The 12,557-nt window shown below is 40.2% G+C and overlaps 1 protein-coding gene across 1 annotated transcript in view; it reads right to left on the bottom strand.

Moving 5' to 3' along the window:
• The window catches only part of GABRA4 (gamma-aminobutyric acid type A receptor subunit alpha4), a 62,010-nt gene extending 49,817 nt beyond the window's left edge, over positions 1 to 12,193 (bottom strand). Inside the window, exons 1-2 of the mRNA XM_045815994.2 lie at positions 11,941 to 12,193; positions 11,460 to 11,578 (exon numbers count right to left, since the gene is read on the bottom strand). Of these exons, the coding sequence (XP_045671950.1) occupies positions 11,460 to 11,578; positions 11,941 to 12,026 (205 nt within the window). The 5' untranslated portion in view covers positions 12,027 to 12,193. The remainder of the gene's footprint in view (positions 1 to 11,459; positions 11,579 to 11,940) is intronic.
• Positions 12,194 to 12,557: the final 364 nt, after the last annotated feature.

The raw sequence follows: 12,557 nt of genomic DNA, 5'->3' as shown, positions 1-12,557 counted from the left end.
GCTGGTAATGGAGTAAGAGCCTGGGAAAGCCTAGATTTTTGAGCCACTCTTCAAAGCAGTGACTTTTAAACTGAGACCTGGAGGTAAGTATGAGTCATTGGAAGAACAGAGAGAATTGGCCTTCCAGCCATAAAGTACTTCAGGGTAAAACCTCAGAGACAGTAGAGACCTTAGTGTGTTCAGGACTAGAAAAGAGGCCAATGAGGCTGGCGCAAAGCAGGTAAGGAAGAGAATGATAAGAAATGAAAGCCACGTAAACAGAATGGAAACCAGTGTCAGTGGACAGAGACCTACCCTGAGCCCATATTCTTAAAGGGGCATCTTTTAAGCAACATACTTAGAATACGCATTATAGTGACAGTTGTTAAAACTACATGGAAAAGAACTTGTAGAAATCCCGGTGACAGATGGGCAACACATAGAGAGGTTGTTATGGGCTGAATTATGTTCTTCCCAAATTCATATGTTGAAGTCCTAACCCCCAGGACCTCACGCTATGACTGTATTTGGAGTTAGGGTCTTTAAAGAAGGAAATTGGGTTAAAATGAGGTCATTAGGATGGGCTCAAATCCACTGTGAGTGGTGCCCTTAAAAGAAGAGGAGACTAGGACACAGAAACACAGTAGAAAGATCATGTGAAGACAGAGCAGATAGCCATCCGCAAGCAAAGGAGAAAGGACTTAGAAGAAACCAAGCCTGCTGACACCTTGATCTTGCTACTGTTTAAGCTACTCTGTCTGTGGTATTTTGTTATGACCGGCCAAGCAAAAGAATACAGAAATAACAACAGAAACAATTTTCCTCTGTTCTTTCCCAAAGTTTTCTCCCTCTGATATTCAATACATCTCTGCCTTAGACTGTAAAGAAGTTTGATTTTTATCCCTTAATCATTGGAAGGCCATCAGGAGTTTGAAGTAAGGAAACTATATGATCTGAATTATATTTTTTATAAAATCACTCTGGGGGTTGTTTGAACAGTAAATTACAGGGAAGCAAGTGTAGAGGAAGGGGTCTTATAAAAGGCTGCCATACCAGCCCAGCTGAGAAATGATAATGGTCTACACCAGGAATGCAGCAGAGGGGATGCAGTGTGAACAGATCAAGGGGCATGCCGGTGTGTCACTGCTCCCAGGAAACAGGTTTTTTTCCAAAGAGCAAAAAGCAGAGATATAATAATTCTATTTATTGAAGGCCTACCATGTGCCAGGTGGGATACTAGCCTCTTTCCAAACACTATTTCATTTAATTCTCACAACACCCTCCAAGGGTGATATTATCATGAGAATTTTATGGATCTGGAAACTGAGCTCACAGAGATTAAATATCATATGCCAGAGCCAGAATTATAACCCCCGTGTATTGATCTCCCAAGTGCGTTCTAGCTTTCTATGCTAATGACATCATTAAATAATAAATCAATAATTAATTACTTCCATAATTTTCTATCTACTACATAACATGCCATATCTAAATTTCCTAATGCTGTTTATGCATGTTTCTGAGCTATGTTCTTTCAGCTCTTGCTACGCCTTTGCTCTTATCTTACTATAGCCTGTTCGAGTCTGTCTTTCTTCCCTTAACAGCAAAGATGAAATCTTAGTCCTCTTTGAAGTTCCCAACTAGCATAGTGCTTTGCACATATTAGGTGGTGAATAACTATCTGTTTGTGTTCTTAATATCAGCCCACTAGTGATTTTAAAACTTCCCCAAAAGAAAAAGTACTTGGATTCATTTGTTACACCAGTTAAGCTAAAAATATTTTCTGATTAAAACAGAAAATGTGTCTTATTTATATTTGTATCCTTTCCCAGAACTAATCTCAGGCCTTAAATGTAATAGGTTTCCAATAAATCAGTTTTCTATGAATAATGGTCGCTATGTAATTAAGAATAATTCTTAGAGACGCTTCCCCTAACACTACTGTTTAGGATGTTCAAATCAACCTTACTAAGAGCATAATTACATAGAAACCAGATAATTTTGGGCTTGGAAGGACTTCTCATAATGTTATATTCATTTGTGTAACATCAAAGACATATTTTATTTTAAAAATCCTACTTCTTTGGTAATAGGGAAATGTCTTTTAATCCCCAAAATGTAGTTGGCATTTTGTAAGGCAAACAAAGTGATCTTCAGTAGGGTTTGAAAGAAAGAGCCAACACTACCAAGATGAAATGCAGAGGAATATTCCCATCTTATTAATGAATCTAACTTGGGTGGAAAGTAGGAAAACAATTAACAATGTATCAGATGATTTTCCACTGCTAACTTTACTTCAGCTGTATAGACCTGGTCAAAGGATATAACAATTTAATTTCTTCTCCAATAACAGTGTCCAATTTGCTGTAACACCAGGAGAAAGACCTCAGATGTTTTACTGATACTGAAACATGTCGATCCTTGTTCATAGGGTGTCCCCAGCTACCCACTTGAGGACATATTTCTGGTTTTTCAGCCTCCTAAATTCATGTATCCAGCTACATCTTACAAAACACTGCTGATATGCTTCTAAAAATCAGGATACTTACAGTACTTAGGACATACAATAATGGCAAAGACTCTTGAGTGATATATTTAAAGAAATATCTAATTTTGTTTGTCATCAAAAATACAGAAATGCTAACCTTCCTACAGAGTAAACAAAGAAGAGATATCCATTGATATCACAGAGAAAACCGAGAGCTCTCAAGTTTTACTTAGATAACATTAAAGATTAGTGCTTCCTATGTCCTATGATCCTTCTATCAGTCCAGGTCAACTTTTTAAATGATTAAAGTACTTAAACAAATAAGAAGAGCATTTTAAAAAACAATGAAATATGGGCAAAAGATGAAGATGCTCTTCACAGAAGGAAAATTCTTATAGGCAATAAAGGGTTGAAAAGATGTCCAACCACATTAGAAATCAGAAAATTCTAATTATTTCACAATCAAATGCCTTTCTATGTATTCCATATCCATATATATATATTTCATATCCATATATATATTCCATATCCATATATCCATATATATATATTCCATATCCATATATATATATATTCCATATCCATATATATATATATTCCTTATCCACATATATATATTCCATATCCATATATATATATTCCATATCCATATATATATATTCCATATCCATATATATATATTCCATATCCATATATATATATATTCCATATCCATATATATATATTCCATATCCATATATATATATTCCATATCCATATATATATATTCCATATCCATATATATATATTCCATATCCATATATATATATTCCATATCCATATATATATGTATATGGTTGAAGGTTTTGTGAATCCTAAGTCTCATATTCATTGTAAATGAGAGTTTGAATTTGTAAAACCGCCACAGAAAACAGTTTGGCATTATCTCATCAAGTTGAACTCCCACTTACACTAAGATCCAGAAAAATCCATTCCTGGATATATATGCAAAAGAAACTTTTGCACATTTACAGCAGGAAATTTGGGCCAGAATATTCACAGCAACACAATCTTGGAAATAAGCAAAATGCCTACTGCCAACAGAGAAGATGAATAAACTGGTTCCTATGAAGTGGAGATATCACACAGCAGTCAAATGAATGATCTCTAGCGATATGCAAGAGCAAGAATGAATCCTTGCAATACACAATTAAGTGGGAAAAAAAACACACCAAAAACAAATACATAACATGTTCAAAACCACTAAATTTTTGTAACTGAAATTAAAAAAATAATAATATTCAAAGGGAAACTGAAATAATTTAAAAGGACTCAGAATGGTGGTCACTGTGGGTGGGGAGACAGGAAGAGAGGATGAGGGAAACTCCCTAGCAGGATAAAAGTTGTCACGCTTGTGCACTTTAATGCTCGAACTGCTATGTTTATGATATTACAATGAATGAATGAATAGACAGGCGGGTGGCTGGATAAAAAGAAAGTTACCTGTGGACCAATAATGAGAGTAACTGTTGAACAAGTATTATTAATTTGGAACCCAATTCTGTACACAAGAGGCTTTTAAAAAGAAATACAATAAAAAGGCCTAGAAAGTTATATAATGCAAGTTGATGTATTTTTCACCTAAAAGAAAACTAATAACCCAGTGAAATATTATCTAAATCTCCGTAAAATTGCTAATAGCCTATATCTAGATTGTACAGTGCGTATTCGGGGAAACACCAAATATCCTTGCCCTAAAGAAAATGCAAATATATGATAGTGGGTACATCTTTTTTGCTAAACCAAGAAAATAACAAAGTAAATTTGTGTTCTGGGTTCTGTAGTCTCTTATCTTCTCAAGGGTGTCTTTCTCTCGGTTATCCCTTCCCTCCACTGTAATATTACATTATCCCCTACTTGATTATTCCAGTAGTACACAGATGTATTCTGATATTTCTAGTCTTAAAAGAAGGCAACCTTCCCTCTTTCTCCTCCCTTTCACATTGTGAACTTCTGGGGGAAAAAAATCCATACACACTGCCTCTAATTCTTCCTTTTCTGTTCACTCTATCGTCTGTTGTAACCTGGTTTTCATGCTCAGGAGTCACTAAAAGTCCTTTCATCAGTATCATTAGTTTTCTCTATCTATAGCATTGTTTCTACGGACTTTAAAAAATAATTTGATCTCTCTCATTGTTAAAGAAGCTCTCTGAATCCGACTTCTCCTTCTACTCACCACCTTATTTCTCTGCCTCCCCTGGGCAAATATCCAGAGACTCCTCCCCCCATCAGACTTTCATATCCATCACACCACCAACGCTGCTCTGTCCAATCACTGAAGAGGTAGGTATTGCTCAATGCAGTGACCCAACTGTATGTGCTTATCTTAATCTGTCAGGAGCATTAAGAAGTAAATGATCAATCCCACCTCCTCTTTTTTCTTACCATCCAGTATGCATATTCTGAGACTTTCCTCCTACTCCAAAGGCTCTTCCTCAGTCTTCCGGGACAGATTCTTGCCAACTCCCCACCTCTTAACACTGGAGACTTCAGAGCTCTCTACCTGTAGCTCTTCTGTATCATCCTTAGTCTCTTGATGATCCCTGTAGTCTTATGGCTTTAAGTACCATATATATTGACATACCAGTCATCCCTGCTTTCCAGATTCATCTCTGCCTAATGTCCAATAGGCATCTCAAATTTAACATATCCATATACAAATCGTTCATCCACACCCCTAATCGGCTCCTGCCACAGTGTTGGCAACTCTATTTTTCTAGGTGTTCAAGTCAAAAGCTTTGGAGTCAGACACCTCCCTTTTTCTCACACTCCACATTCTAGCTGTCATTAGTGGACCAGCACTTTGAAATATAGCCAGAACCTGATCACTTCTTCCAACTTTACCAGCTTCATGCCTCCAGCTTGGTGAAGACGTCCATCATCTCTCACCTAGTTAATTGTGAAAACCTCTCTGCATTTGCCCTTGACCCAAGTGCCTTTTGTCACTACAGCAACCAAAGTGAGTCTGCAAATTAGGCAGTTCGGGGTTTGCTCCTGTTGGAATCTCTCGAATCACTTGGGATCTGACTCAGAGGAACAGCAAAGTCTTTACCAGCTCGCAAAGCTTTCAACAACCTCATCTTTGTAGCATACCCCCTTCTTACTCCTCAGTCCTGTTAAACTTGACTGCAGCGACACTGACTTCCATGCTTGGCACTTTCACACACACAGTTTCTTTTAACACAAATGCGGCTTCTGCTTTTACCCCCTTAACGATCGTTGTTGAAAATATCATCTCCTCATTGACGTTTTTCCTACCACTTTCGTTAAAAGTGCAACCCCTCCCCTGCTTTATAGTACTCCATAGCAGTTATCGACCTCTGACACTCCATGTTTTACTTATTTCTGTTGCTCATTTTCTGTTTCTTTCACTACATTGTCAGCTCATGAAGGCAGGGAAGTGCATCCCTTTTGTTTACTGATGCATTTCCCTGTGCCATCCTAGAACAGTACCCGGCACATATTATATGCTTAATAAGTTAATGAAAAGTGAATGAAATGAAACATCGCCATGTGGCCAGCCTTATCTTATTTAATCTTGGAAGAATTTGAGAGACTTCTCATCCCTCCTTCCTAAGACATTCCAGTCTCTTGACTTCTAGAACTTCACATGCTCTGAGTGCCCACCTGTATCACAGGCATCCTCCTCTGACAATTCGACGTTTTCTGCCCTTCCTCAATTGTTAATGTTCCTGGAGGCTTGGTTCTGGGCTCTTTGCCCTTTCTATACTCTTCTCTAGGCATGTATTCTCATAGCATCATATGCTGGTGACTCTCTTGTATATCTCCACATAAAACTCTTGTCCGATAAACAAATATGCACAACCACTAGGACTCCCTATATGTATTCTAACATTCTTAACATATACGCACATGATTTCTTGATTGCACCCCCATCTCTCTTCTCCCTCCCTCTGTCTCCTCCTCCCTCATTAAATAGTGCCATCCTCTACCCATTTTCTCAAAATAAAAATCCAGGAGTCATTTTTTACTTCTCCCTTTCCTTTACCACACATATGAAAGCCATCACCAATTATTTGTTGAATTATACCTCTAAAATATATCTCAATTTTTTCACTTAAATTTATCTTTACTACATCTACCATCTTATACCAAGCCACCATTAACTTAATGAAGAAAACCACCCCCGACCCCGACCCCAGAAAAAACTTCATTGCTCTCCTGGCTTCCAATATTGCCCAACCTCTATATCTGAGTCTTTCTGTTTAATATGCAGCAAAGTGATCATGTTACAATCTGAGTCACACCAAGTCCTTCCCTCGACCTAAAACACTCCAATGGCTTCCAGGTTCACTCAAAGACGGATCTAAACTCTTTTACAGAGGGCCTTGCATGCTCTGGCCTCTGCTTACCGCAAGAAGCTAGTCCTGTGAGATTCCTCCTCTTGTTTTCTTACTACCTTCCTGAACTCCTTTCACCAGACTCCCTTCAACCTCTAAAGCACACTAACTTATCATCTACCTTAGAATCCTTATACTTGCTTTTTCTTTTCTTTTCTTTTCTTTTTTTTTTCCAGCCTGAGAACAACTTTTGCTTACCTTTTCCGCATCTGTCACCTTTAGGGCTCAACTTACAAGATTTTCTTCACCACTGTCTCTGAACTAGACCCCTTACCTAATTAATTCTCTATCTTAGCACGCTATTAGATTGTTCCACAGCATTATCCTTAATACTTTGTTATTTGTTTTTGTTATTTTTATCTCTCTACACTGCTTAGCTATAAAGTTCTCAAAGGCCTTTGTCTGATTCAGAATAATATCTTTACAACCTCACATTGTTCCTGATACATAGTGGTCTCAATACCTATTGGTCCAACAAATGAATACATAAATGAGAGTGACAAATCAAGAGAGAATGAAGCTTTATTTTTCTGTTGCTCCGTGGATTTGAGGTGTTCTTTTTGTCTACATATCTTAAAAAATCTATTCTTTGTAGACATTCGATTAGTAAGGCTAGCACATGGTTAGTGCATTCATCTAATTTTTTTAGGTTAGGATACAGATCATTTGAGAACATTGCACGGATGTTTTTATTTGTGTGGGGAAATTATTCCAAATTTACCTAAGTGTATATACTTCTCCACATTTGTTTTTCCATTTTAGAATGTTATTAAAGCTTTAGAATAAAAGTTCTCATTTCATTCCTTTGGGGGAAATGTAGTTTTGCTTATTTTAATAACCTACTTAGGAACAAGAAGGTACGTTAACGAAAATTTCACTCTTGGTAAACAGGATGTAAGAAAGCTTTAGAAGTGGATGTAGCAATAGACCAGCTGCCTTGTCTATCAGTGGCCTGTCCATTAGCAGTTTTAGGGTTCTTGAGCAATTCATTAGAACTTTTCTCAGCCTCCCCTCCAACACACAGATGATGCCCACCGTGCTTATCTCTTTGTGTTGTTATGGGAATCTTACTTAGCATTGTATGCAAAAAGGTTTCCAAATTGTAGAGGACCCCACTAATATGAAGTCCGGCTATGCTGGTGAGCAACCTTGCAAAACAGACCTAATGGTCTGCTGCCATTTCAGAGACGCATTGGAAGATGATCTAAGGCGATTATACTTAGTTGAAGTATTTATTATTCCAGATCATGTGCCTCAAAAGATTGAAATATACAAGGGCTGCATAATCCTTCAATAAATGGAAGTGGTTAAGGACTGGCTTCCTAAACTATCTCCTGGCGGCTAGTACCTTAGCTCTGCATTTTTAAGATGGCGTAGAACAGTGTTGAAAGGGGCTAAGAGCACAGGGGAACGATTTTCTAGCTCCTTTGTTGGAAGGGTTCACTTGTATGCCACTTCTAAGCACGTGAAAGCTACTTCAGGATGACAGCAGACTGATTTGTCAGAGGCCAAAAGAACTATACCCCTTCAAAAGTCCCAATCTGGCTTCTCACACCATGCCTCCTTCCTTCTCGTCTCACCTTTTCCCCTTTGCTTCTCCAATGGGAGAACGTAGGAGACAAGGGAGAGGAGACCCTGGAGGGATGAAAAGAAGAGAACGATTTCAGTTCCTTTTACTTCCCTGTTGCAAGCTGTGCCGCTGAGTTAAAAATATGTAATTTAGTTTCCAAATCTATTCCAACCCCTGCCGGCCTACTGAGCAATCACAAACCATCCAATTTCAATTCAAATCTTTGCTTTTAGCTTTATTTTAAATGGAACACAGCGAAGTTGTATAAACAGATATAAAGTAAATGCTCTACAAAGAGCAGAAGTAGGATTAAAGGAAGCAGGAAGTAAATCTGTATTTAGAGCATACTGGTCAAAATCTGAATTGTTTTCATTTTATTTTTAAAATACCAAACTTTCCACAAGGTATTGAAATGTCAAAGGAGGCACCAAACCTGTGGTATCCAAGAGTCTGTGCTAAGAATGAGTTTTCTTCTTATTTTCGGTGGTGCTCATTTATAACATCCCGTAAACAGATTACATGGCTTCTGCAGGTGAGAATTACAATTCCCCGTCACATTTGGTTTGCTATGCATTTACAGAGAATGACCCATTTCTAAAAAATGAATCACATTTACCACAAATATTTATGAGCCTAGCCAAAAAAAAAAAGTGTGTGATCTAGTAAATTTTTAATGATAAGCAACTGCTCACACTTGAAGTAAGGTGAATTCAGCCTCTTCCCATAAAGCCATAAAAGTATGTCCAGGTGGGTAATGCAGATCACTTGGCAGTGACAAGTAAGATGACTAATAATGCCCTTGAGTCGTTTCAGCAATACTACAGCTGGCCAAAATCTAGTAATGGCTTACATAGATGGATTTCATTCATTTTATTGTCTACGTAGTATTATGGGAGAGGACAGTCGGTATAAAGGATACATCTACAATGGATTCCTTCTTCTTTTTGAGTTATACTTGTATTATAGCCAACTGGGCAGAGGTTATCTTAACTTTTGCCATTTAATAATAAAACCATATCATCTCAGTTATAATTTTTCACTTTAATTTATGTTCAGGTACATCAATTCTGTAATAAATATTTAAACTCGTGTGATTTGATGTTTCTGTTATTTTTTTCCCTTACTTAAAATGTCGTGTTTAAAACATTTATGGGCAGATAAATCCTATTTTATTGATATAATATAGTCTTCAATGATACCACATCATCTGAAATATTCTCCACAAAATTCCTTTTTTGGATATAAAGTGATAATTTCCCAGTCACTTGTGAAAGATCATGCATTGACAAATGATTCACTTCTGCAAGGAAGCCTCTTTTCAGATTTGCACGAAGGCAAATGCAATGCTGAGCATCCTACCGCTGGAGAGGCAATGTGAAAGAACTAGGAGGATCTTTCATCCTCATCCAGATTTATCACTGTCAACATGCAAAAACTCAATTAATACCCTCAATGACCCCCTATAACCTTCTCAATAAAATTCAGAAAAAAGTTTGGGATCAGAAGACCTGATTCCAGCCAACCATTAATATGCTATGTGCCCAGGTATAAATCACTTTCTTTTTCTAATCTGCAGTGGCCTCATTTGTTAAATGAGAAGAACCAGACTAACCAGACTCCAAAAAATCACCCAGCTCCACTCTCTCCAATTCTATTTTACTTCTGATAATTCTTTCAAACCTGAGACCATGTCTGATTCTGTCCTCTTTCGCTTTTTCCATACTCTCATCTTATCTCCTACACACTCTCAACAGGAAGTTTAATGTGCCCTGTGCTGCTAATATCATGTGATGCTTCCCACACTGATATCCTCTCAGTCTTCATGGGTTTGTCTCTTAAATATACAACCTGACCTGGGTTCACATCCTGCCCATGCCATTTACCAACTGCGAACTCGAACTGGTTACTTAACTTCCCAAGTCTCAATTTCTTCATCTGTAAAATGGGGATAGTAAGAGCTTACTCTCAGTAATGCCTATAAAATGCCTGGTATATATGAAAATTCAAATAAATAAATACAATATTAGTAGTTATTATTGTTACTACTACTACTACTAGAGGCTCCTTTAAGATAGAGCCCATGTCTTGTTCAACTCATTTCCCAGTGGATAACTAGCTCAGTGTAGTTGGAAAGAACATGGACTTGGTGGTCTGAAGACCTGAGCTGACACTTGGGGTGAAGTCATGTGTTCTCTCTGAACTGGACTGAGCGGGTGTTTGAGGGTAAGAATTATATCTTGAGATTCTGCGAACATGGTGCCTGGCACAATGCTTGCCACATAAATTCTCATTATATAAGCAAAGGGAACATGAACATGCAAAAGAGCAACAGTACAGATAATGGATGTGCCTCTATTATAGTCATTATAAATACTTAAGGAAGAAATAAACCTGAAACACCTCTGACTCCAAAGTCTTAGGAGGGAAGTAAATGCCATCTCCCCAAATAAAGCAAAAATTCATCCCACTGTGGAAGAGAACGGGAAAGGACTGGGTTCTCTAGCAGAGCAGGCAGCTTCGTGCCCCAGATTCATGTCCTAGGTAGAACACGGTGGCGTGGCGAGGTTTTGGCAGAGGGACAGATACCACGTGGGAGGGCAAGGGACTTCGGATCAGTTGCCTCAAGAGCAACCTGCTCCGAGCAAAGTGACCAGGTGCAGGGGAAGTCCATTCTCAGGGCGCAGCGCAGCTGGGCAACCGAGCCCCAAGTTCCCATTTTTGACTCTTTCCCTCCAACCTCCCCCACCCAGCAGTCAGGTCCCGGAAGGTAATTAGTGTGGGGGAGAGGCAAATCTTCTGAGGCGGCAGGGAGATGGGAAAGTACTGGTGGGGGCGGTCTTCTTGTCAGAGGTCTCATCAAGCGGGGGAAGGGGAAGGGAGGGAGAGAGAGAGAGAGAGAGGGAGAGAGATGGAAAGAGAGATTTTTCATTTTTCCCCCTCGAATCATACCTAATGATACACAGACAGGCAGACCGAGAGAGGGACAGACAGGACACACTTGAGCTTTTGAAATCGTTCATACCCCCAAATCCAGGACGCAGCCTGTTGTCATAACCATCGAGTAAGCTGTCCAGGATGCGGGTAAAATTTTCCGGGCATAATTTCTCCTCCTTTTGGTTCTGTCCTGGGGATTCGTTTAAACTGCAAATGCAAAAAAAACGGAGGAAGGGGTTGTTTTAAGACTCATCACAGAACAGGTGGGAACAGGTTTATCTTCTAGGGAAAGAGTCTCTTGCCCCAAGCTGAAGGAGGCAGGTCTGAAGGATGGGGGACAGAGAAATGGTCAGGAAAGGCGCACCCTGTGCACACGCACCCCAATACCCACACTCTTCTTGCACCCGGTGCCCCTTCTGCTTTCCGCGTCTACCCGGTCACTGAAAAGCCCGGCTGCGGCCCCTGACCTTACAGGAGGGTCTGGTTTGCCCTGGGAGGGGCGGCGGCCGACGGGGGCCCGGAGCTGGCCACTTCTCCACCCTTGTCCCTCAGGACCCCAGAGAACTCACCACGCCGCCAGGCACAGGAAGTGCAGGAGGGCGAAACTGACCCGGGAGGACGTAGCGATCGCGGGTACCTTCTTGGCAGAAACCATCTTTGCAACATGCCATACTTTAAGCCTGTTCACGTTTCCAGGCTCTCAAGATGCCCTGAGCAGGGTGCGAGGCGAGGGCAGAGGCTCTCCGCGGCGTGCGCACACTCGCGCTCACACTCGCCCGCGCTCACACTCGCCCGCGCTCAGCCAGCCCGAGCCGCGGTGGGCGCGTGTGTGCACGCGGGCCAGGGGGAGGCGGAACCTGCCTTCCATCGCCCCCTCCTTTTCTCGCTGAGCTCTCAATGTGTATGGAGAGCTATGTATACCGCTCAACACCCTTTCGTGCCCGCACCGTGAAGCCTCCGAGGTTAACATTGGCGCGCTTGCACCGAAAGGCTGAGCAAGTTCTTTCCGACCTTTAACTCTGGTTTTCCTCCCCTCCTCACGACTGCCACCCCCAACCCCAAGTGGGTCCCTGCCCACCGCATTGCTTTGCCTCCACTTTTTCCCTCCTGATCCCTCCCCCACCCCGCTGGGATCTGGATTTCACCAATGAAGGTTCTCTCTCCTTAGGTTGCTTGTTCCAGGACC

Source organism: Ursus americanus, chromosome 8 (genome assembly GCF_024610735.1).
Source record: "Ursus americanus isolate L20-20 chromosome 8, mUrsAme1.1.p, whole genome shotgun sequence".
Taxonomy (NCBI): domain Eukaryota; kingdom Metazoa; phylum Chordata; class Mammalia; order Carnivora; family Ursidae; genus Ursus; species Ursus americanus.
Note: the sequence above shows the minus strand (reverse complement) of the source record. Positions and strands in the feature narration are given on the sequence as shown.